Raw genomic sequence first — 26,546 nt, forward strand, 5'->3', positions numbered from 1 at the left:
GTACCATTGTTCCAGGACGATGTGTTGAGAGGAGACTATCTCTGCTCCACTATGTTGCCTTTGTTTCTTTGTAAAAAATCAGTCAGCTGTATTCATGTGGGTCTTTTCCGGGCTCCCTATTTTGTTCCATTGATCTGTTTGTCTATTGTTTTCACCAATACCACAATGTCTTGATTACTGTGGCTTTATAGTAAGTCTTGAAGTCAAGTAGGTAACATCGGTTACACAACTTTGTTCTCCTTCAATATTGTTTTGGCTATTCTGGGTCTTAGGCCGCTTCATATAAAATTGAGAATCATGGGGTGTCTGGGTGGCTCAGCCGACTCAACATTTTCAAGATGTCGGGTTTTCCTAACTTGAACTATGGATCCAATGCAATCCCATTCAGTGTCCCAGTAAGTTATTTTATGGAAATCAAAAAACTGATTCTAAAGTTTTTGGTTTTGTTTCAAGTTTATTCATTTATTTGTTCGTTTATTTATTTATCTATCTATCTATTTATTTATTTACTTTTTGAGAGCGTGAAAGAGAAAGAGTGGGAGAGGGGCAGAAAGAGAGGGAGAAAGAAAATCCCAAGCAGACTCTGAGCTGTCAGCTCAGAGCCCAGTGTGTGACTCCATCTCATGAACCTGTGAAATCATGACCTGAGCCAAAGTCAAGTGTCAAACGCTTAACCAACTGAGCTATCCAGGCATCTCAGGATTTTATTCTTTGTGTTTGTTTGTTTTATTAAGTTCTTTTTTTTTTAATGTTTTTTCTTTTCTTTTTTTTTTTTTTTTTTTTGAGAGAGAGACACAGAGTACAAGTAGGGGAAAGGCAGAGAGAGAGGGAGACACAGAATCTGAAGCAGGCTCCAGGCTCTGAGCTGTCAGCACAGAGCCGACACGGGGCTCAAACTAGTGAACCACGAGATCATGACCTGAGCCGAAGTCGAACACTTAACCAACTGAACCACCCAGGCAGCCCAGTATTTTATTCTTTATAGACAATCCTGTCATGTTCAAACAGAATTTTAGGTCTTTCCTTTTTTTTCTTGTCTTGTTATATTAGCTAGTATTTCTAGCTAATATTGCAAAGGAGTAGTGAGAGGGAACATTTCTACCTTGTTTTCTGATCTTAGTGGGAAAGCTTTGGGTTTTTCGACATTTCAGTATGTTGTTAGTCGTGGGTTTTTTGGTAGACGTTCTTTGTCAAGTTAAGGAAATTCTTCTGCATTCCTAGTTTACTGAAAGTTTTTAAATCATGAAAAACTGTTGGATTTGGTCAAATGATTTTTTTTGCATTTATTGACATGACCATGGGAGTTTTCATTTCTAACCTGTTGGTATAATGGATTAAATTAATTGATTTTCAAATATTAACACTCCTTGTATATCTGTAATAAATCCTAATTGGTCATGATGGATAAAAATTCTTTTTATTAATGTTTGTATTAAACTTACTAATATATCCTTAAGCATTTTTGTATCTATATTTATGAGAAATGTTGGTCTATAGTTGTCTTTTTTGTAATGTCTTTGTCTGGTTTTGGTCTAAGGGTAATGCTGTACCTACAGAATGAGTTAAAAGGGAATTAGTCATCTTAATGGTAGATGATATCAAATTTTAACCATCAAATGAGTATTTTTGTTTTCGAAACACAGACCACTATTCTTTTGTTTGTTAACACATTCTTTTTATTTTTTTTTTTTTATTTATTTATTTTTTTTTTAATTTTTTTTTTTTCAATGTTTATTTATTTTTGGGACAGAGAGAGACAGAGCATGAATGGGGGAGGTGCAGAGAGAGAGGGAGACACAGAATCGGAAACAGGCTCCAGGCTCCGAGCCATCAGCCCAGAGCCCGACGCGGGGCTCGAACTCACGGACCGCGAGATCGTGACCTGGCTAAAGTCGGACGCTTAACCGACTGCGCCACCCAGGCGCCCCAACACATTCTTTTTAGAGACAGCCAAGATATAAATACAATTAAAACTATGTTCAGGGACACCTGGCTGGCTCTGTTGATGGAGCATATGACTCTTGATCTCAAGGTTGTGAATTCAAGCCCCACATTGGGTGTAAAGATTACTTTTTCTTTCTTTCTTTCTTTCTTTCTTTCTTTCTCTCTTTCTTTCTTTCTTTTTTTATGTTTATCTGTTCATTTGAGAGAGAGAACACTCTCACACACTAGCGAGGAAGGGGCAGAGAGGGAGGGAGAGAGAATCCTAAGCAGAGTATAGAGCCTGATGCAGGGCTCACTTTCATAACTGTGAGATCACGACCTGAGGGGAAATCAAGAGCCCACTCCTTAACCAACTGAACCACCCAGGTGCCCCCAAAATAAAATCTTAAAAACAAACAAACAAACAAAAAACAAAACCAAGAAACTGTTCAGTTCTATTTGAATCCTTAGCAATTACTGCCTGATCAGCACTCATTTATGCAGTTCTCTCAACAAACATTTATTTATCATTTACAATGTATCAGATAATCAGAATATTGAGCCAAATAAGGTGTACTCACGGTTTTCAGGAAGCTCACAATGTATTTGGGGAGATAAATTTGTAAACCAATAATAGCAAAGCGTTTTTAAAGTAATATACACAATAATATGGGATGATAATAGATTTGTCTATGCTAAATACATTTAGAAAGTGTCCACTTTGAAACTGGCGACAGACTTAAACATAAAATTAGAAGTCCTAACAGATATTTACCAAAAACACACATTTCAAGACACTTACTTAGGAGTATAGCCGATAGTATTAAAGAGTATGGATAACAAGTCCTCAAAAGTATGTGCTTACAAATTAAGTGGTAATAGCTTAGGCTATTACTACAGGTGTTTTTGTTTTATTTTGTTTTGTTTTAATGTCAGAGGGTTTGGTTGACTGATTAGATGGAGCTTCAGAGATGGGTGGTGCCAGTGAAACAGACACAAGACTGATTGTACATTTCTTTAATTGGCTTTATGCTTTACCAATAAAAAATAAAGCTTCAGGAATGCTAGTATACTTGTGAACTTTGAATACATTAAGGACTGATTCTTGGGAAATAAAGGAAACTGTATTACCTTAATCAAGTTAATCAGGCCACACCCATGTATATCCCTAAAAGAAGTTTCTTTTCTAGGGATAGTTTTTGAAACATCTATGAATCACTACCTTTATTAACAAAGCGCTTCTATATTCATGTTGTAGAATTTACTAATTAAGGCAGTACCTGCCTGGCTGCGTCCGGTGGAGCATACAACTATTGATCTCAGGGTTGTGAGTTTGAGCCCCACATTGAGCATAGAGATTACTTAGGAATAAATAAGGGCGCCTGAGTGGTTTTGTCCGCTAAGCATCTGACTTCAGCTCAGGTCATGATCTCACGGTTTGGGAGTTCAGGCCCCACATTGGACTCTGTGCTGACAGCTCAGAGCCTGGAGCCTGCTTCGGATTCTATGTCTCCCTTTCTGTCTGCCCCTCCCCCACTTGTGCTCTCTCTCTCTCTCTCTCTCTCTCTCTAAACTAAAAACAAAAAAAAAAAATACTAAAAAAATAAAAAACATTTTTTGTTCACCTATTTGATAGGCATTGTGGACATAAAGGTAAATAAAATCTCTGCCCTCAGAGTGCTCGCAAATTAGAAGGGTAAGCGAATATGTAAATAACTAATTGCTATGGGATTTTAGTAAGTACTATAATATAGGTATGTTTGAGATAGATTGTGACCCGAAGGAAACCTTATCTTCTTTGGTTTGTCTGTGAAGGTTTCACAAGGGGGAAGAGATACTGGTTATTGTATGCATGACCACTAGTTAGCCAGTTGTATGCATGACCACTAGTTAGCCAGTTTCATCTTTCAAGATGAAAGAGTACAGAAGAATGAGTCTCCGATAACATAGTATTATGGGCCGAATTGTGTTCCCCCAAAATTCATACGGAAGTCCGAACCCCCAGTACCTCAGAGTGTGATCGTATTAGGAGACAGGGCCTTGAAAGAAATGAGGAAGTTAAAATGAGGCCTTTAGGGTCAGGCCTAATCTAATCCTACTGATGTCCTTATAAGAACAGGAAATGTGGGCATTCAGGAGCCACCAGGAATGTATACACACAGAGAAAAGGGCCGTCTACAAGTCGAGGAGAGAGTCCATAGGAGAAACGCAACCTGTCAACCCCTTGACGTTGGACACCCAGCCTCCAGAAGTGTAAAAATAAATTTCTGCTGCTCAAGCCATCCAGTCTGCGGTGAATAGTTACGGCAGCCTTTGATGTGTGTATTTTCACACCACCAAGCATCTCCTCAATTCTCAGCTGAGGATAACAGAATGCCCTTCCCAATTCAACTTAGCTCTGATACAATCCAGCCGAGATAGCAGCAGATGTCACAGATTAAAGGCTCAGCCTCCCTCTCCCTCCACTTCAGACACCAGTGGCAAACCCAGGTCGTCAACTGCCGTAGATTAGAGGTTCCAACAGCCCCCTCCTTGGATTTGATTAATTTGCTAGAGCAGCTCACAGACCTCAAAGAAACATTTAGTGACATTTATCAGTTTATTATAATGGATATAATAAAGCATACCGATGAAAACGTACACGGGGCCTGTTCAAGCCCTGACAGTTGGCTCAGGTTGGCCTGGGCAAGGAGGAGATATACTTATTGTGCGGCTAGTGTGACTGAGGAGTTTAATTATTAATTTCATCCCATTTTAATTCATTTAAGTTTGTATTTAAAATCTGAAGAAGCGTTGGGGCACCTGGCTGGCTCAGTCAGTAAAGCATGCAACTCGTGATCTGGGGGTGTTGATTTCAAGTCCTATGTTGGGCATAGAGATTACATTAAGAAAGAAAGGAAAGAAAGGAAGGAAGGAAGGAAGGAAGGCAGGAAGGAAGGGAGAGAAAGAAAGAAAGAAAGAAAGAAGCAACTTTTAAAAAGTGAAGCAGTGTAAAAATATTAGAAGTACTACAAAATGTTTTTGTTAAACGCAACTTCATCATTTCACCTCAGTCGTTGAAAATTTAGTGTCCCAATTAAGATATGCTGTAAATGCAAAATACAGATTGCATTTTAAAGATCTAGTACCAGGGGCGCCTGGGTGGCTCAGTCAGTTAGGTGGCCAACTTTGGCTCAGGTCATGATCTCACAGCTCGAAGGCTCGTGGGTTCAAGCCCCGCGTCTGGCTCTGTGCTGACAGCTCAGGGCCTGGAACCTGCTTCCGATTCTGTGTCTCCCTCTGTCTCTGCCCTCCCCAGCTCACGCTCTGTCTCTCTCTCTCTCTCAAAAATAAATAAACATTAAAAGATAAAAAATAAACAAAGATCTCGTACCAAAAAAAGAGAAAGAAAGTACCTCATTAATAACTTTTATATTAATTACAGGTTGCAATGGTAATATTTGGCATATGTATATATTAGGTTAAATAAAATATAGTATTGAAATTAACTCATTTCTTTTCACTTTTTTTAAACGTGACTACTGGAAATTTTTAAATTTCATATGTGGCTCACATGTTTCTCTTGGACAGCACTGATCTAGACTTTATTCAATAAGCATTGAAGATATTTGAGTAGGAGAATGATCCGATTAAGATTTCGATTTAGTGTAATTCATCTCAGCACTGGTGTGGGATGGAGTGATTTTTAAAGGAAATCTGAGGAGGGGAGAGTGGTAAGGGTCTGAGAGCTGGGATTAGGTGCTTCAGGATCAGCTAGAGTGATGAATGGTTGCAACCCAGTTTAGACAAGAAAATCAACATTTCTCAAATTTTTTCTTTCTTTACCCTGTGTTTTCTTTGGTGCTTTTGGATTCCAAATGAATTCTGACTGCACTTAACGAGGTAGAGGAAGATTAGAAAATAACATGCTGCAACAAAAGTTGTTCTTTATGAGGAAAATTACAAATACAAAGCAAAGAGTAGAATTAACTCTGGCAATCTTTAGCCTTTAGCTATCTGGTGAGCCTTGAAATGCCATTTACACTGGCCTGTGAAAGAAGCAGTTTTTTTCTCTGTCTGTAACTCTACGTGTTTCAAACCCGTATTTCTCGATTTCAGGATTTTTTGGTTTGTTTTCCCACTGAGTTATCGCAGTAGCAAACAGCCTCCCACAGACTAGCAAGAAGCTAGGATTGAGATTTGTGGTCTGCAGATAGCTGTATTTGGATTTAGGAGACTTCAGGCCATTATTTCGTTCATTACTTTCTTCTTTTTTTTTTTTTTTTTTAATTTTTTTTCAACGTTTATTTATTTTTGGGACAGAGAGAGACAGAGCATGAACGGGGGAGGGGCAGAGAGAGAGGGAGACACAGAATCGGAAACAGGCTCCAGGCTCCGAGCCATCAGCCCAGAGCCTGACGCGGGGCTCGAACTCAAGGACCGCGAGATCGTGACCTGGCTGAAGTCGGACGCTTAACCGACTGCGCCACCCAGGCGCCCCGTTCATTACTTTCTTCTTAGCAGACCTACATTAAACTATGAGGTGGGAATTTAGTAACATTTCTCCCCAGTCTATTCCATTTTCAAATGTATCCACCACATTTCCTCTTTTGTTTTCAGTAAAGGTGGAAGAACGTCCCACAGCAATCGAATGATACAGGATACATGTTTTATTTACTTTGGTGGCCTTCCCTAGCTTAATCACCAAATTAATCACCAGAGCTTGTAACTCCTAACTAGAGTTGGGAATCTAGTGGGACCTACTCTCAAAGTGCATCAAAGACCCCAATCAACCAACCAATCTCCCCAAAACATACCAACGCAGAGATGTATTGAGCAACTGTTATCTGTTGCCCAGGGTGCGGATTACCTAATGGATGTCTGTTACTCTGGGGGACAAGCCCAGCACTGACTGGTTTCGGGTCAGGAGTTTATTAGGCCCCTCGTCCCCAAGAAGCATGTGTCTCAATATGTCAGCACACTTTTACATTCTTGAGATTCAGTTGAATTCCAGTTGTAACCTTTAAAAAAAAAAGTACATATATTGCCACAAGTAGAATGCTCTCTGTTCCTGTGGCTTACCTTTTTTTAAGGTAATTTTCTCAGACTGAGTTAGCCAGACAAAATATGTTTGACATCTCTCTCCTTTCGCCCTCCCTCCTTTTTCCCCAAGAAGGAAATATTCTACAAAATTATTTCCAAAACTTAACCCGCAGTCTTATCTTTCTCCATAGCTGTTTTACACGCGTTTATTTGGGACACATAAATCCTGCGCCTTCACGATTACATTTGTTATTTCATTAACCATTGGGCAAATAATTACTGGGGCAAAAACTGTGTTCTGGAATTATGCCGGAGCCTGCTCTGAGTAAATGAAGGGGGCAATACAGACCTACTTTTTACTTTTATTTGTGCCATTTGCCCTTGCAAAACATTGAAGAATAATCATGCTAAGCCTAAGGAGAAGGAGAAAGAAAAGATAAAGTGATTTAGAGCCAAGAGTGACACTGTGAGACAAATAATAAATAAAAGCAAAGATAAGAAATAAGATAAATGGGAATGCAAACTGCTGCAGCCATTCTGAAGAACAGTATGGAGGTTCCTTAAAAAAGTAAAAATAGAACTACCCTACGACCCCGCAATTACACTACTAGGTATTTATCTAAGGTGTGCTGTTTCAAAGGGGCACAGGCACCCCCGTGTTTATAGCAGCACTGTCAACAATAGCCAAAGTATGGAAAGAGCCCAAGTGTCCATCGATGGATGAATGGATAGATGTGGTATATATATATATACAATGGAGTATTACTCGCCAATCAAAAAGAATGAAATCCTGCCATTCGCAACTACATGGATAGAACTAGAGGGTATTAGGGGCGCCTGGGTGGCTCAGTCGGTTGAGCGTCCGACTTCGGCTCAGGTCATGATCTCACAATCCATTGAGTTCTAGCCCCGTGTCAGGCTCTGTGCTGACACCTCAGAGCCTGGAGCCTGCTTCGGATTCTGTGTCTCTCTCTCTCTCTCTCTGCCCCTCCCCTGCTCATGCTCTGTCTCTCTCTGTCTCAAAAATAAATGAAAACATAAAAAAAAAGAAGAAGATGTGGTATATATATACAATGGAGTTATTACTCAGCCATCAAAAAGAATGAAATCTTGCTGTTTGCAACTACATGGATGGAACTAGAGGGTATTATGCTAAGCAAAATTAGTCAGAGAAAGACAAATATCATATGACTTCACTCATATGAGGACTTTAAGATGAACATAAGGGAAGGAAAGCAAAAATAATATAAAAACAGGGAGGGGGATAAAACATAAGAGAGTCTTAAATATGGAGAACAAACAGAGGGTTGCTGGAGGGGTTGTGGGAGGGGGGATGGGGTAAATGGGTAAGGGGCATTGAGGAATCTATCCTGAAATCGTTGTTGCACTATATGCTAACTAACTTGGATGTAAATTTAAAAATAAATAAATTTAAAAAAAAAGAAGAAGCAGCAATGTAATTTTTCAAAACCAATAATAATAATAATAATAATAACATAAAAACACAGAGGGAGGCAAAACCATAAGAGACTCTTAAATGCAGAGAACAAACTGAGGGCTGATGGGGGGGGGTTGGGGGGTAGGGAAAATGGGTGATGGACATTGAGGAGGGCACTTGTTTGGATGAGCATTGGGTGTTGTACGTAAGTGATGAATTACTGGGTTCTACTCCTGAAACCAATACTACACTGTATGTTAACTAACTTGAATTTAAATGAATAAATTTAAGAAAGAAAGAACGAAAGAACGAAAGAAAGAAAGGAAGGAAGGAAGGAAGGAAGGAAGGAAGGAAGGAAGAAAGAACGCAGAAAAGACCAGAGGAAAACAGGGCATCATGGTCCTCTTACTCTAAGTTGCAAGGTCCAGCCATGAGCCTCATGTAGCTGTTGAGTATTTACGTGTAGCTCATGCACCTGAAGAGCTGAATTGTTCATTTTTATTCATTTAAAATATTTTCCAATCAAACACAACTTTGTTGTTTTGATAGACACCATATTACTTTAACTATAGAACATTTAGAGCCTAAAATGGAGATACATGCTAAATGTGAAATATACACTGAATTTCAAAGACTTCTTAGGGGAAAAAAAAGTAAACTACCTTAGTAATAATTGTTAGATGGACGTCATACTGAAATGATAAATAGCTATAGGGGGTCAAATAAAATAATTATTTTTAAATTAATCCCTCTCGTTTCTTTAAAAATTTTTAATGTGGCTACTGGCAAATTTTATATTACATAAGTGCTTGGACTCTATTTCCATTGGACCTCGCTGCCATACAGGATATTCTTTGTCCTTTGGCTGCTCAATTCAGTTGCTGTGGTAACTAAAGGGGCCTCTAGGCTCAGTGTTTCCTGGAAGGACCCAGAGTGAGTGGGGGGAAGGGAGGTGTGACCTCAGGGAAGGTTTTCTTGGATGTCACGTTTCACTCATACTCGGTTCTCTCAGCTAACAGTTGGATTTAGAAAATATCCTCGCTGTAAAAAAGAGAGAGACATCATAATCTGGTTTGTTTCAGGTCCAGTAGCATCAGTTTGAATTCTAGGCCCTCAACCAAAACCCCAAAGAGAGATGCACTTTCCCTGGTTTACCAACTAGAAACATTATGTCCATTTACTGCTTTTATCACTGGCACCCTCTTCCCCCATAGTGAAGGGGTTGCTAGGCTACAAATTAATGGGCATTAGGAATTTGACCAGTGTTATCCACCCCCCAACACACACACTACCAGCAAAGCCTCGATACTATCTCTCCCCCAACTCTTTAATCAGAACTAAATTGTCTTCTTTGTTTACTCTCACCCTGGAGCCTCTTCTCTCTCTCTCCTCTTATTATCCTTCCATCTTCCTCTGTTCACATTTTTCTTATCTGTTTTTCCTACTCTTCTTGGTCAATTGTCTCCTATGGCTTAGAAATCGGATACTTATCTCACTCTTTTCTTTCAAGAAATTCACAGTCCGTAATTAATAGGCTATTGATCATTCTCTCCAGTGTGTAAGAATTAGTCGGGCTTGTCCCTTTTTAACAAACATGGTAAGTGGAAGAAGGGAAATGCTATGAATTCCTTAAAAGCCAGGAAGTTTTTTGCCCTACATACTGATGAGTCCCCAACTTCTTGGAGAGCATCTGACGTGTAGTGCGTGTGCAGCAAATACGTGTTTAACTGAATTTGGTAATTGTTCCATCTGTAGACGCTATAAACCTGAGAGTAGAGGCAAAACATTGTAGAATGGGTAGGATTGAGAATGGGTGGTATGGTGAGTGCCGTATTAAGGAGTTTGGATCCTATCCCATAGGCAGTTGATTTTTTCCTTCCTGCACCCCAGGGAAGTTGGTCTGGCTCCCAGATACTCAGGTTTTCTTCCTCCTGGGAGAAATTGTACTAATCCGAGGACAAGGAGAGCCAAAACCTGGTCCAATTCTTCCCTTGTTTGCGTTTCTTCTCTCAAACTGCCCTTCCTTCCCCTTCAAGATTGTAGACCTAGCCTGTAATCAAAAAGCAGCTGATAAATTCATAGAATTATGCATCTTTCTGCTTACACTCCTTCAAGCAACCTTAACTCTCAGATAGTAGCACCCAGTCAACTTTGCCTTATATAAATAGCATTTATTCTCTCTTTATAGATTAATTTAATTCCCAGCAGATGCGAGAGCAAAAATTAAAGTGTATTTGCCCTCCCTCCAGCCTTTTCTGGTAGCATTTTGTCTGTGAAACTAAGAGGCTATATAGCGGCTATTAGAAGAGGGAAGGAGGACGAGCTTAAAAAACGGAGTGGGGAGGGTAAAGGATGTGGTTTTGAAACAAGGGGAGGGAGGGAGTTGTCGTCTAGGGTGGGGGTAGAATTTGAGGTCACAAAATTCCGAGAGGTCACGGGATCACTAGAGGCGGGTGTGGGGTGGGGCTGGGGGGGCGGGGGGCTTGTCTCCCTTGCAGGCTCCACCCTTTGCAGAGATTATAAATAAGTAAGCCGGCGAGCTCTAACGGTGAGAGTGAGGGGGACATGTGGAGCGGTCCTGGGGACCTGGAGAAAAACTTGCTGCCCAGAAGGACATTTTGGAGGTTTTGCTGACTGCAAGAGGTGGCTCTGGGATCCCACTCCTAGATCTTTATTGAAGACTGGAAAAGAATTAAATTAGGGCCATGGGGACACATAAGGTAAGAGATGATACGATTAGCAATTATTTTTGCGCCTGCGGGGCACACTCAGAAAGGCCGAACTCAGTGGTGATGACTGTGCTGGGTTTTATTCTAAGTCATCTAGCCATCTTCAGGCCTTTTCGCTTCTCCAGCCTGAAGTGCCACAATTTGGCCACTACTCTGGATGTTAGAGCCTATCAAGGATTCATCCCCGTCCCGCTCACCATTCCGTCGTAGGGAGAGACACCGGGAGAAGTTGTGTGTGTTTCTCAGGGGGTTTTTTGTGTGTGTTTTTGTTTTGTTACATAATCACATGCACTGAGGATGCGAGGATGAGATGGTTGAGTGTTAAGGCTGCCTGGCTGTGTTGATGACAAGCGTGGGTCTCTGAACGAGCGCAAAGATTCCTCTGGAAGCATTAGACCTTGAAAAGACCTGGGATTGGTTTGGGGGCCTGGGTCAGTGTTCAGCCATCTGCCCTATAACCTATAGGAGTTCCTGGATACTAAGGAGATAGAATTCCCGTGGCCCTTATTGTGATTGCGATTGTGAGTGCACGATACATTAATAGGTCATCGTGTGTTGTGTATGCAATATTTGCAAGGAGAAAAGCATCATCACCAAGGTAAACTTATTTGAAAATAAATGAAAATAAGAGAAGGGATGAAGATGGGGGGGGGGGCGGGGAGGAAAAGGCCCTCAGGATAGTAAATGATGAGGTGAGGCAGAAAAGAAGAGGTGCTTACTGATGGGAAAAGGATTAAGCAGAAAGAGCTGTGTACGGGGCGGGCGGGGGCACTCGGGTACTTAGGCCTAGTTGCCTAGGGTACAAGGTCAGCTTGGAGAACGGAAACTCCTAGCCAGCCGCTCGGTCTAATCGGACAGGGAGGGGGTTCAAGGAAAGGAAGGACTGGGAGAGCGCTGCAGAAGATGTCTTCAGGCTTAACAATTAGGCTTCCCTCGACCTGGAAATTTCAGATAACACTTGAATTACTCCAGCAAGGTGAAAGACGACTCCCCCCTCCCCACCTTGTCTCCCCAGTGTTGGGATGGAAGGGAGCTAGTTAGTGCACGCCCCCTGCTGGTTGGGGGCAGCGGTACGTTATCAAGTAAACAGGAAGAATTTGGACCTGGATACCTGTGGGTAGATGCTGTAGATTACATTATCTCGAGAGATAAGAACAGCCCAGTGATGAGGACACCACCACCACAACTCTGGGCTTCAGTGGGATCTGGGGTACAGGAGAGACACTGTTTCCAAAATAATCCACTTCCAGGAAGCCCCAGGTCTATGCTTGCTTTTATCTGGGGCAGTTTTTTTTTAATACTTTCAAACCAATTAACCCAGGTCCCCTTAACTTTCTTCCCATAGTATCTTGCCACTTCTCCCAAGTTTACGTAATGGTCTGCACATCTCTGGATAAGTTCTTCAGTACAACCTGTTGTTTGTGTTTCCCATTCATTACCTAAATTTCATTAAGGTTTTGTTGTTTGCATACTGCTCATAGCCAAGTGCTCCTAGTACTCAATCGAGAGTTTTAAGGACTGTTTTTTTTCCCTTCTCTCCCTCCCCACCCCAGGTCACGGCACCGCTGATCTTTGCCATCTCCATCGCTACGATAGGCTCTTTCCAGTTTGGCTACAACACGGGAGTCATCAATGCTCCCGAGATGGTGAGTGCCGGAAACTAGAGTTATGGGTTAGAATTTGGAATCGGGAAATTATTCCTTGAAGTAGAGTTTCAAGAGTGAAGAATTTCAGTCAAACTTGGTGCCTAGCTCGGCTAAGGCTGAAGAGGCAGAATAACAGTGGGGAAGTCTATAGCTGAATCATTAAAGCAAAAAACTCAGTTGCTCCTTAAACCCGTGACTGGACCCGTTCTCCTCTCGCCCTGTCGTGATGGTGGGAAAATGGGGAGGTGAGGGGTTCTTGGAAGGACTGGGGTAGTCACTGAACATCGGTGCTACTACCTACTGGGATTTTCAGGACAAATCAAGCTTGTTCTTTTCGGAGCTGCCATTAACTCCAGTATGTTCTGGGTCTCTTCCAATCCTATCTGTTCACTCACTGGATTCTCTACCCATAAAGTAATCGTAATGCTGTTTTCTTAGGGAGGAGAAGATCGCCCATATTTGTCCCTTCTCTCATTCAAGTGTAACAGTCTGCCTGCCCACCCACCATTTTAATTTGCAGATCATAAAGGACTTTCTCAACAACGCTTTGAATAACACACACAACAACCCTCGCGATGAGGTGTTACTCACTTCCCTCTGGTCTTTGGCTGTGGCCATCTTCTCCGTCGGTGGTATGATTGGCTCCTTCTCCGTTGGACTCTTTGTCAACCGCTTTGGCAGGTATTGACTAGAAACTGGGCAAAGAAGGAGGCTATGCTGGTTGCATTGAGAACAGGTATTGAGAATCAGGATGGAGAGGCTATGGGGCTCCTGGGTGGCCCGTTAAGCGTCCGTCTCAGGTTAAGATCTCATGGTTCCTGAGTTTGAGCCCCACGTCCGGGCTTCCTACTGCTGTCAGCACAGTGCCTGCTTTGGGAGGACCCTCTGTCCTTCTCTCTCTGCCCTTCCCCCACTCGTTCTCTCTCTCTCTCTCTCTCTCTCTCTCTAAGTAAATAAAAACTTAAAAAAAAAAAAAAAGGGAGGGGGAGGAGGTAAGGATGTATTTGAATGAGAGCATTCCCCAATCTGATCAAGGCAAGCTTAGTCCAACAGGCACTGAATAGGACTGCCCTTGCTTGAAGCCGTGTTGCCCGTCAAGAGATTAGCCTTTGGCAGTCCAGCATAAGCTAATTCAGGATTCCCTAATAAAGTGCACTGTGGAATTTCCCAGAAACCTGTTTATATTCACAAGGTCAGAAGTTGTTTGCTTTTCTTAAAAACTTTGCGGTCTCGTGCAGATGTTTGCATTAGTTTACAAAGCCGGATCGGGAGGAAACGTTTTCTAATCCTTGGTCTGTGGCACGTGTGGACAATGGCCAAATAACTGAACTGACATTCCCCCTACCCCAAAAGAAAATCGAATCTCCTCATTCTGTGCTAACTTGATTAAAATGTCTTAGCAGAATACTTCCAGTATTCTGGTGAAGGAACCATTTCGTCTGCTAATGAAATGTCCTGGAAACACAAAGGGAACTCAACTTTTTAAAAAATTAAAGCAACCGGTTTTATTTGATCATTGTTTGGCTTGCATTGTCGAGGGCACCTTGTGTCAACTAAAGCCACTGAAATTTTAATGTGCACCTCCCAATTCACGTGACTTTCTTCCAATTGTTCTTCTCTTGAGAGAAAGAACCTCTCTCCCAGAGAGAGGTGGGGACCCAGGGAAAGGAATGCAGAGAAAGGCAAAAGAGAGAATGAGGGATGGTTTGGGATGTACCTTTACGATCTCCCCAGGATTTCAAAGCTCCCCTGGGTAATTCCAGTGGGCCTCCCGAGGGGAGAATCTAGATTTGGTTCTTCCCAACATCTGCAGTAATTTTTCAGTGTTAACCTCTTACCTTGTCATCCTTTAGCTGTTCCAGTGGCTTTGCCTCCCACATCTAACACACAAATGCGGCAATTTATTATTTTATTCTGGCTCTCAATACTAATTGTCGACGGCCTCCCCACAGGCTAGCCTTAGAGAAGGCGAGCTGCAAGGCGGTCTGCTTTTTATAAATAGAAAAACATGTGTCTGAACTCTATCTTTGTTACTTGTTGGTGACATCTAAGCAGTCACGTTATAACAAGACTCAGTAAGAAGCATAAAGAGATCAGTACTGGTCCAAAAATTTCTCTAGAATGTGTTGGACCAGGTGTAGCAGAATTGCCCAGGGCGGTGGTTCTCAAACCTTCTCATTGAATGAAATCACCTGGACTGCTTTGGGGACCAGATTGCTGGGCTCCACCCTAATGATGCAATAAATTGGGTGGATGGGACAATTTTAATTTGTTGCAGATCTCTAGCTGATGCTGTTAGTCTGTGGCCAGCTTTGGGAACTACTGGCCTTTGTGGTTACTGCGATTCTGGCTACAGCTGGGGCTTAGGAGAATCTTAAACAAGTTCTCTAGGTGATTTTATGCACACAGAGGCGTAAGAACCGCTGATCCAGGTTATCCCAGCTAGAAATGTTCTGATAACAGAAAAAGGAAAAGTTAGACCAAAAAGAGAAGGTACATAATAAGGCTGGAGAAGGGTGAAAAGACAAGGAAAGAAGGAGAGAGACTGGGCCTATTTTGCTAATTTCTCTTGTGTTTTCATTTAACCTTTCAGGCGCAATTCGATGCTCATCGTCAACCTGTTGGCTGTCGCTGGTGGCTGCCTTTTGGGGTTCTGCAAAATAGCCAAGTCGGTTGAAATGCTGATCCTGGGCCGATTGATTATCGGCCTCTTCTGCGGCCTCTGCACAGGTTTTGTGCCCATGTACATTGGTGAGATCTCGCCTACCGCCCTGCGGGGGGCCTTTGGCACTCTCAACCAGCTGGGCATCGTCGTCGGGATTCTCGTGGCTCAGGTACTTCCTGAATGTCAGTTTCATGGCTCCCTAAATGACTTAACATAGAGTAGTCCTGAATCTCTAGCCCGCATTCAACTACGTAAGTTTCAGGTATCATTACTACAACTCAGACAGCTTCGGAAGCAAGGGAGGGTAGAGAAAGGGGAAGAAACAGAGTTTTTCTTTTCCTGTGGTAAAAGCACGGAGGGTTTTCCGAATTTCGTTTTTAATCCACCGTGGCTCGGAAAGGGTGAGATTTATGGTAGCCTCTTTGCCTGGCTTCCAGATCTTTGGCCTGAAAGTCATCCTGGGGACAGAAGAGCTTTGGCCCCTGCTGTTGGGCTTCACCATCATTCCCGCGATCCTACAAAGCGCAGCCCTTCCCTTCTGCCCGGAGAGTCCTCGATTCTTGCTCATTAACAGGAAGGAAGAGGAGAAAGCCAAGGACAGTGAGTATCCCTCACACCCTCCCTGTAGGAATTTTAGGGCTGCGGTTTGTTTCAAGACGAGGGTGTTGGGTCTGTCCTCTCCTTTCCCTTGCCCCTCAGAACCCGAGTGAAGGGTTTCCTGATGGCTCTCATGTCAGAAACTTTCTTTCTTCTCTCTTTCTTTTTTTGTTTTTTAAATTCTTTTTAATGTTTATTTTTAAGAGAGAGAGAGCGCGCGCACAATCAGGGGAGGGGCAGAGGGAGAGGGAGACACAGAATCCGAAGCAGGCTGTCAGCACAGAACCCGACGCCGGGCTCAAACTCATGAGTTGTGAGTTCATATATGGCCTGAGCCTAAGTCGGACGCTCAGCTGGCTGAGCCACCCAGGCACCCCTCAATTCGACCCCTAAAGAATGACGTGAGAATTAAAAAGGGGGGAGGGCTGAGTGTCCGACTTCATGTCATGATCTCGTGTTTTGTGAGTTCAAGCCCCACATCGGCTCGCTGCTGTCAGCCTGTCAGCGCAGATCCTCTGTCCCCCCTCTCTCTGCCCCACCCCCCCCCTCAAAAATAAATAAACACTTAAAAAAAAATTAAGAGAGAAGCCGATTAAGGCACAGATGCTAGCCAAGGCTCGTCTCTCGTGGCCTCTTCCCAGCTGTTACGGAGAAAATGACCTTGGGTCAGCACCTTAACGTTATCCTTGGTTTGCTTGTTTTACCAGTCCTCCAGCGATTGTGGGGCACCCCGGATGTGACTCAGGACATCCAGGAGATGAAAGATGAGAGTGCTAGGATGGCACAAGAAAAGCAACCCACGGTGCTGGAGCTCTTCAGATCGCCCAGCTACAAGCAGCCCATTATCATTTCCATCATGCTCCAGCTCTCCCAGCAGCTCTCTGGAATCAACGCGGTGAGTATCTGCTCCACGTCTGAGGGGGCGGGCCCACGTTGCACTTAACTCCCCTGACCGCGGTGCCAGGTCCTGGCGTGGTCACCCCACAACGCTCGCCACATGGCGGCCACTCCAAAATGTTGATTATCCAGGCTCTGACTTAGTGTTGGCTTTTATTTCCTTATTACTAGAGTTCATTTATTTAAGTAATCTCTACACCTGACGTGGGGCTCGAACTCACAACTCTGAGATCAAGAGTCCAAACGCTCCCCTGACTGAGCCAGCCAGGCGCCCCTGTTTTATTGCTTTAAGATTCTGTCTGCAGCACATGTTTTCCATGTGGAAAAATAAGACAAATTCAAACAAAAAATTCATCACCTTTAGTCTTGGAACTTGTGGTTCACATTTGTCCTCTTCCAAATTGTTTTCAGTATATAGGACATTACAAATTTATCTACTTTTCATTAATCCTCTTTCTGACCCACTCATTTTTTATTGCCGGTTGTCTTTAACTTTGGTCAATCTTTTTTTTAATTTTTATTTATTTTGAGAGAGAGAGAGAGAGAGTGCATGAAGGGCAAAGAAGAAGGAGACAGAATCCCAAGCAGGCTCTGCGAGGTCAGCGCAGAGCCCGACGCAGGGCTCGAACCCACAAACCATGAGATCATAACCCAAGCTGAAATCAAGAGTCAGACACTTAACCAGCTGTGCCACCCAGGTGCCCCTAACTCTGCTCAATCTTCTCTCGTGTCATCAAAGATAATGTAAGCCGGGGCGCCTGGGTGGCGCAGTCGGTTAAGCGTCCGACTTCAGCCAGGTCGCGATCTCGCGGTCCGTGAGTTCGAGCCCCGCGTCAGGCTCTGGGCTGATGGCTCAGAGCCTGGAGCCTGTTTCCGATTCTGTGTCTCCCTCTCTCTCTGACCCTCCCCCGTTCATGCTCTGTCTCTCTCTGTCCCAAAAATAAATAAAAACGTTGAAAAAAAAATTTAAAAAAAAAAAAAAAAAGATAATGTAAGCCATACAACTAAAGTAGATCCAAGAATTTACTGCTGTGGCTTTTTTTCCCAGGACTTTACAGTCTAGAAAGCATGGTAAAGCCCAGGGGAATAATGAGGCAATCCATTCAAGAGGTATACATGTACTATTCTATATGTATATTTACAACTAGAATAGTGACTCTGACCGTTTAAAGTGGGGAGCAAAATGGAAGCTGACAGTTGGCAGGTAACTTATATTCTATGCATATAATCACCTTTCAGCATTTGAGCCTTCCGTGTGGTAAGAGAGGGTATTCCCCTACCTTCTATCCATTTGCAGATAAGATATTTGTAATTGAGACACACTGCTGTCCTGCCTCTTTAAATTTCAGATGAATGCCTTGAGAGTTTCTTACCAGTCTTTTCTTTCTTTCTTTTTTTTAATGTGTATTTATTTTTGAGAGAGAGAGCTAGGGAGGGGCAGTGGGAGTGGGGGGGTTACTTAGAGCCGAAGCAGGCTCCATGCTGACAGCGGAGGGCCCTGCGCTGGGCTTGAACTTACAAACTATGATCACGACCTGAGCCAAAGTCGGACGCTCAATCAACTGAGCCCCCCCCACCCCACCCCCGGATGCCCCTCTCATCACTCTCTGATCAATATGATTAGATCATTTTGTAGCAAGTTGGCCTTTGGCCTTTTCTCCGCAACACGCCAAGAAGGTTGCTTGTATCTGAAATAGCAGTGCTTCTCATGCAGGGTTGGAGGATGTAATATCAGAAATTGGGAGGAAAGATAGTTCAATGAATCTCGTTCTCAAATTTTGTCGCTTTAAAAATCACTGCAGGGGCACCTGGCTGGCTCAGTTGTATAACATGCAACTCTTGATCTTGGGGTTGTAAGTTCAAGCCCCACGCTGGTTATAGAGGTTACTTAAAAAAATATATATATATATGTATATTTGTGTATATATATGTATATTTGTATGTATGTACATATATATATATATATATATATATTTTTTTTTTTTATTAAAAAAATCACTGTAGTAAAATACACTCTGAAGACTTTCCAGAACAGCAGGGCTGGGACTAGAGTGAGGCATCGAGGTGCAAGTCAGTGGTCCTAAGCATGAGCGCCTCCTTAAATTGTGCACCCTAGGTGCCTCACTCGCACCCAGCATGCATAATTTAGGCTCCAATGCGGGCCCTGTGAAGCAGGATCAGAAAAAGCCCACTCTTGGAAAAATTACAAATGATAAATGAGCACTCTGGAGTACAGACTCCTCCCACTTCAGGAAATGATGTGTGAAAACACTTTTTCAACCTACATTTGAGTAGACGGTGTTTTCTAATTTCCTTAGAAAAGGCAGAGGGTCAGAGGTTGGGTAGTGTTTACCTAGCAGAGTAAAACTGCTTGAGGGTGAGATGATTACTCTGCTTGAGGGTGAGATGATGTACGAGTTAGCTTGAATCCCGCTTGATAGCAGCAAATAGCAAGGTAATTTGACTGTAAGAACTTTCCTTGAGATGTGTACGTATGCATTAGGTTTTTGTTGTATAGTGTTTTAGATAAGAGAGAGTATTGCCATAACTATTCATTGCTAGGTTTAACCGTTCAAATGTCTTTTCTCACAAGCTTTATAATATTAAGTATTATTGGAATTTTTTTTAACAGTCTTAGCTCCCCCTTCTCTTCTAGAGCAGCAATTTTTGATTGGGATGATACTACAAATCTTTTTTCCTTCCTCCCTCCCTTCCTTCCTTCCTGCCTTCCTGCCTGCCTGCCTGCCTTTTTTGAAGATTTTATTTTTAACTAATCTCTACACCCAAAATGGGACTTGAACTCAGAACCCCGAGATCAAGATCTGCATTCTCTACTGACTGAGGCAGCTAGTCGCCCTAGTTTCTTTCTTTTTTTTTTTTTTTTTTAAAGTAAACTACACCCAACATGGGTCTTGAACTCTAAGCCTGAGATCAAGAGTCGCATGTTCTACTGACTAAGCCAAGAGCCTGCAGGTCTGCTTCCAAAAGCACAGCCTTGTGGCACCTGTCTGGCTTAGTCGGTTGAACATCCTGCTCTTGATTTTAGCTCATGATCTCATGGTTTGTGGGATCAAGCCCCACACTGGTCTCCATGCTGACAGCACAGAATCTGGTAGGGATTCTTTGTCCCTCCCTCTCTGCCCCTCCCCCACATGCACTCTCAAAATAAATAAACTTGGGGCGCCTGGGTGGCGCAGTCGGTTAAGCGTCCGACTTCAGCCAGGTCACGATCTCGCGGTCCGGGAGTTCAAGCCCCGCGTCAGGCTCTGGGCTGATGGCTCAGAGCCTGGAGCCTGTTTCCGATTCTGTGTCTCCCTCTCTCGCTGCCCCTCCCCCGTTCATGCTCTGTCTCTCTCAAAATAAATAAACTTTAAGAAAAAAAATTTATTAAGAGCACAACCTTGGGGCGCCTGGGTGGCTCAGTCGGTTAAGCATCCGGCTTTAGCTCAGGTCATGATCTCCCAGTTCACGAGTTCAAGCCCCGCGTCGGGCTCTGTGCTGACAACTCAGAGCCTGGAGCCTGCTTCGGATTCTGTGTCTCCCTCTCTCTCTCCCCCTCCCCTGCTTGCACTCTATCTCTATCTCTCAAGAATAAATACACTTAAAAAAAATAAAAAATGTAAAAAGCACAGCCTTAGTCTTATTTTAGAAAATACAAATATACGTGGTTTCTATCTGAGGTGGTAAGAGTTGTTTCTTGAAAGGTAAATCCCAGTACAGATGCATATATTCATGAAAAAGTCTGACGAATTTTGCTGTAGAGACAAACACTCTGGATGAAATCATAAACTCTTGACTCAAACCTGAGGGACTGAGCCTAGATGATCTAGACACTGCCAGGCACTGTTCCCTTATTACCTTGAAGTCTGAGTCCAATATTTTGACATCTCTTTAACCATGGTAGTTGTAGCGGCCATACATAACCGTACACGTTAAATAGCAGCTTATTGAATAGTATAAAGTTAAAAGGATAGGAGGTATTACTTCCTGAAACACTTGGGATGGACCCAGAGCTAGGAATTCTAGCCCAAGTTCTGCTTCTAATTACATGAGCAGGCTTGAGGTTACTCCTCAATTGCTTCACCGTCAAATTAGAATATCAGTGTACCTATCACTGTTTTCAGGCCTAGGGTAGTTATCTATTGAAGAAGCTTACTTAAGGGGCTTGCTGCTGGTTGGCTCAGTTGGAAGGGCATTTGACTCTTGATCTTGGGGTCACGAGTTCGAGGCCCACACTGGGTGTAGATCTTACCAAAAAAAAAAAAAAAAAAAAAACTTTAAAACACACAAGGCTTAGTTGAAAATATTAACATGACTTAAACCTTTATATCTAAGTTGGTAAAAAAGATGTTAAGGAAGAGACTTAAATGGAGCAGAAGGAGTAAGCGTACAAGAAAAAATGGAAACAAGCAGCTAGAATTGACAAGAACTAAGAAGAGAATAAGAGGTGAGATTCAGAAGATAATTCATTTGCAGAAAAGATACCGTGATTGAACAAGAAAACCCCAGAAAGGACCCCCTGAACCTCCTGGGACGGTCGAGTTTATTTTTTGAGGGTTCTCTGTTTAACTGCGGTTTCAGAGCTGCATCTTTTGTTTCCCATTAGGTGTTCTATTACTCAACAGGCATCTTCAAAGATGCGGGCGTCGAGGAGCCAATCTACGCCACCATTGGTGCGGGTGTGGTTAATACCATCTTTACCGTCGTTTCTGTAAGCTGGCTGCTTTGGTAGTTTGCGGGGCCGGGCCGGTGGGGGGCGGTTCTTACTACACATGTTCAAAGATGGGTTTCCCGGCCTTCCACCTCCCTACCATCACCTAAACCTTTTTGGCCTGTTCTTCGGGGAAAGAAAAGCTATGGAGTGATGGGTGTTTAAGTAGACTTCACTCCCTCCAAGCAAACAGGGAGTGCATGAGAAGGAGGGAGGTGTGCGGGGACTACAGAGGATGCTTTCACCTTGGAACTAACACAGGCAGGGTGACCATAACAAGTATCCTGCCATTGGGAAGGCCGATTCGGGGAACTCATGCCGCGTTTTCACGAAAGGGAAAGCAGAAATTTCATGTTGTGTTATTCTCCTTATAGCTGTTTCTGGTGGAAAGGGCAGGGAGGAGGACCCTGCATATGATTGGCCTTGGAGGGATGGCTTTTTGTTCCATCCTCATGACCATCTCCTTGTTACTAAAGGTGAGTGCTCTTGGAGGAAAAGAAGGGGGGCGGGGGGAGGCGGGTAGCAGAGGTTACAGGTGACCCTCTGTGACACAGGTGGGAAGATCCGGAAGGTCACATGCCCAGAGTTTTAAGAAAAGTGGATCATCAGAGATAGGTAGTTAAACTGTTAACAATTCTTGTATCCGTATAACATGTGGCTTGTAAAATACCCTATGTGATTTAATTCTTAAACTAATCTTGAAGTAATAATGGCTCCCATTTTACGGACAGTGAAATGATCTCAATGTGAAAATGACCTGTGTGTGAGTGGAGCACAAGGTTAGGACTCAAAAACCCAGGGCTTTTGGCTAGATAGTCCAGTAACCCCATTGGACCCCGGCACAGGGAGCTTTTCGTGTTCAGTAGGTCCTCATCTCTGGGAGGCTAGATCCTAGCCAGGTTGTGCTGTCTTTTAGTACTCACTTGCCTTTGTTCCTTTCTCATATAGGATAACTATAATTGGATGAGTTTTGTCTGTATTGCTGCTATCTTGGTCTTCGTGGCCTTCTTTGAAATTGGCCCAGGCCCCATTCCCTGGTTTATTGTGGCCGAACTCTTCAGCCAGGGACCCCGCCCAGCTGCCGTGGCAGTGGCTGGTTGTTCCAACTGGACCTCCAACTTTCTGGTGGGGCTACTCTTCCCTTCAGCTGCAGTAAGTAAATTACAACGAATCTCCCCTAGGGGCGCCTGGGTGGCTCTGTCATTAAGCATCGGGTCATGATTTCATGGCTCACGAGTTCCATTCCGACATCAGGTGAGCTCGAGCCCCACTTTGGGTGAGCCCTGCTTCTCTCTCCCTCTTTCTCTGCCCCTTGTGGGGGTTCGCTGTCTGCCCCTCACTCACTTGTGCCCTCTCCCTCTCCCTCTCTCTCAAAAAAAGAAAGAAAGAAAACGAAATTCACCTAGGCAGTCTCAAAACCAGCTCACCTAAGCCAACAGGTTTAAAATCTGTTTCCTGACACCACAGAGGATTAGATATCAAGTGTTTTAAAACAGATTTTCTTTCTCATTTTCAATGGCATATAGAAAAAGAAGGAATGATGGCAAAAAAGGATTGAAGCAGGAGGGTAAGACTGGGAACCCACCCCTCCCCGCCCCCCAGAGAGAGAAAGAGAGAGAGAACACGTGCATGGGTGAGGGGGTGCTGAGAGAGAGAGAATCCCAAGCAGGCTTCGTGCTGTCAGCGCAGAGCCCGATGCGGGGCTCAAGTCCGCAAACGATGAGATCATGACCCGAGCTGAGATCAAGAATCAGACACTTAACCAACTGAGCCACCCAGGCACCCTAAAACTGGGAACTTTTTTATTAAAAGACCACTAGTCCGAGGTGATTACAGGCATAGTTCTGCCTAGAAACAATGATAGTTTTAAGTCTCCAAGGATTCCAAACCAACACTTAAATCCATAATTTGAATTCGCGTTCATGACTTCGTGACCTTAAAGGCTCACTACACAAAGGGATGTCAATGAATGGATGAGACAGCTCCTATTCTAAAATAACCTGGAGTTGGTTCCTTAAATAAAGGAACTTGCAGTGGACTTCTGGAAAGCGGTTCCTATTTCTGTGAGTCTTTCAGAAACCCGGATTTGATCTGATTTTGTTTTGTTTAAATTGTACTTAACAGAGAGTGACAGAGAGAGAGCACACACAGGGGAGGGACAGAGGGAAAGAGCAAGAATCTTGAGCAGACTCTAGCCTAAGTACAGAGCCTGATGCGGGGCTCAGTCCCATGACTCTGGGACCAGGACCTGAACCAAAATCAAAAGTCGGACATTGAACCACCTGAGCCATGCGGGCGCCCCAGAAACCCGGATTTTAAAAATCATCTTCAACAGTCCTAAACTACTCCGTAGGTATTTAGAAGCAGGGAACTTTAGTGAAGAGGAAAAACAACGGCTCAAAATTGCAGAGAAATCTAGTAAGTGAGCAAGGGCATCGTAAATCTCTGAGGAAGCCTTGATGTTCTTGTTAAATGTGGAGAGGTTATGTCTTGGAGCCTACTAGAAATGGACGGCTCCGGGGGCGCCTGGGTGGCGCAGTCGGTTAAGCGTCCGACTTCAGCCAGGTCACGATCTCGCGGTCCGTGAGTTCGAGCCCCGCGTCGGGCTCTGGGCTGATGGCTCAGAGCCTGGAGCCTGTTTCCGATTCTGTGTCTCCCTCTCTCTCTGCCCCTCGCCCGTTCATGCTCTGTCTCTCTCTGTCCCAAAAATAAATAAACGTTGAAAAAAAAAAAAAAATTTAGAAATGGACGGCTCGGAAACGGATTTGACCCTGATGCTCCTTTTTTTTTTTTTGTATCTTTTCACTAGTTCTATTTAGGAGCCTACGTTTTTATCATCTTTACCGGCTTCCTTGTTATCTTCCTGATCTTCACCTTCTTCAAAGTCCCTGAGACCCGTGGCAGGACTTTTGAGGAAATCACACGAGCCTTCGAAGGGCAGGCGAGGGAGGCTGTCAGAGGTGAGAAAGGCCCCATCATGGAGATGAACAGCATCCAGCCCGTGAAGGAGACCGCCACCAGCGTCTAAGCCGTGCCTCCTCCCCGCCTCCCTCCCAACACGGAAAAGCAACCTCTCCCCAGAGGAGGGAGAGACCTCATCAGGTTGTAACCCAGGACTGTTTCCGAATGCTGCTACTTGATTCCTTTCTCTTCCCTCCACACACCATGAGCACTCAGAGGGGCCCAATGCTGGACTTAGTTGTATCTTCAATGGCTTTCGAAACATTTCAGTTCTTGGACATTTCTCTTCCGTGTAGAAGAGACCAAGTGAACCTAGCTTCATCTCCGGAGGGACTGGCCACTTGGCTTATGACAACATTGCCAGCTCTTCCTCCCTTGGCTTCGACTATGGCCCCACGAGGGCCTACAGGGGAGTAAGAGTGAGGTACAGTTTCCCTGACCCCAGACTTACCAGGAAGCAGATCTACAGGAGTGTGGAGGGCAGAGAGGGATTAAATACGAGCACCTTCCTCACTTCCATACAGCTCTCTGCAGAGCAGATTATCTTGAGTTTTATTTATTTTTACCTTCTGGTTTTATTGCACAAATATTTATTTTTTTAAGTGTGAAGTCATTTTACCAAATAATGGAAACGTAAGGAAATTGAGGTTAGAGGGAGGCGCTTAAAGAGAGGTTTATAGGGTAGAAGATTCGATACTGGCGAGGTCAAGGTGCAATAAGGGAAGATTTGCGGAGAAAAGTAATGTTATCGGAGGGGGCACGATGGGGTGCGTGAACGATGCGCGTTGCCTCTCAGCGATTTCTGTCTTTCAGGTGGAAACTCTCAAGTTAAATTTCTCAGAGAAGTCATGTGCCTGTATTAAGAAGCTACCGGTTACCTTTGGAACTTTTTTCTTTGTTTAAGATTTTATGTAGTGTTACTTGAAATCTCGGGTTATTATTGAGATGGGCATTGTAGTTAATGGTGGTTAACGGGTTCTAATTTTGGTTGGAGTCCGGAGAAGGGAAGGCTGTTTCTAGCAATCCTGTCTCCCATCGCTGGACCAAACAACTCCCTCCCCTTGTAGTGGACTCACTTTTTTGTATTTTGTTTTTTTAATGAGCTCCTACCACCTGCCTGGTGGGAGAGCCTTCCCAATGAGCATCCCAAAATATTGGTTCTTGGTAGAGGTTCAGTATTTCTAAATGTTATTCTTTAGGAGATTTTAGGTGTTGATTTTTATTTTGTTTTAAGCCATAGCTTTAAAAGAATTCAGAGGAGAATGTTGGTAACTACCTTGAATTTGTAACCTCAGCTCTGGGGGTGGGTCTTTTCCTGAATGATTATTATCCAGTTGAACTATATGTTGTCGCTTTAAGGTCATTGCATGTGTGTTCATCTGTTGCCATATTTCCATAGCGTTACGTCAAGTGCCCTTCGGGGCCGTACATTTGAGACCGTTATGAGTAAACGTGCAGTGTAACCCACACTTGAGAGAGTATGAATGTATGTGCACTGACACTTTGCTCTGGGTAAGGTAGTTTATTGGTAACTTGTTTCCTCGGTGTTCTACAGCCCCTCCCTTTCGAACCGAATGTGTTAAAACTCGTCTCTCTATATACAGAGAACACTGCCTCTTCTGGGTGGAATTTGCATCTGTGGTTTTCTTCCAGACTTGATACAGTTCAGTCTCATCTGGCTACCTTTCCCTGGAGAGATGGGGGAGAATTCCTTAAGGAGACGGCTGGTGGTAGACTCCATCTCACCCTAGACCCAGACAGTGGGAGTAGGAAAGAAGTGTGAGATCAGGTCATGTGACCTCTGGAGGTCGTTGGGGGGGAGTCATGGGGTAGTGGGAGGCCTTTCTTTTAAGAGGACAAAGAGGGGCGTCTGGGTGGCGCAGTCGGTGAAGCTTCCGATCAGCCAGGTCACGATCTCGCGGTCCGTGAGTTCGAGCCCCGCGTCCGGCTCTGGGCT

At 43.7% G+C, this 26,546-nt stretch overlaps 1 protein-coding gene across 6 annotated transcripts in view; it reads left to right on the plus strand.

Annotated features, from left to right (window-relative positions):
• Positions 1–26,058, plus strand: part of SLC2A3 (solute carrier family 2 member 3) — a 91,383-nt gene extending 65,325 nt beyond the window's left edge. For 5 of the 6 annotated variants that reach the window (XM_045466292.1, XM_045466295.1, XM_045466294.1 and 2 more), the window contains 9 exons: positions 12,666–12,758; positions 13,279–13,439; positions 15,352–15,592; positions 15,861–16,023; positions 16,728–16,915; positions 21,524–21,628; positions 22,003–22,104; positions 22,577–22,780; positions 24,438–26,058. In XM_045466292.1, coding sequence (XP_045322248.1) covers positions 12,666–12,758; positions 13,279–13,439; positions 15,352–15,592; positions 15,861–16,023; positions 16,728–16,915; positions 21,524–21,628; positions 22,003–22,104; positions 22,577–22,780; positions 24,438–24,656 — 1,476 coding nt within the window. In that variant the 3' untranslated portion in view covers positions 24,657–26,058. Of the gene's footprint in view, positions 1–10,780; positions 11,104–12,665; positions 12,759–13,278; positions 13,440–15,351; positions 15,593–15,860; positions 16,024–16,727; positions 16,916–21,523; positions 21,629–22,002; positions 22,105–22,576; positions 22,781–24,437 lie in introns of those variants that run through there. The other variant, XM_045466297.1, reaches the window with a different exon arrangement.
• Positions 26,059–26,546: the final 488 nt, after the last annotated feature.

This window comes from Leopardus geoffroyi, chromosome B4 (genome assembly GCF_018350155.1).
Source record: "Leopardus geoffroyi isolate Oge1 chromosome B4, O.geoffroyi_Oge1_pat1.0, whole genome shotgun sequence".
NCBI classification, from domain to species: Eukaryota; Metazoa; Chordata; class Mammalia; order Carnivora; family Felidae; genus Leopardus; species Leopardus geoffroyi.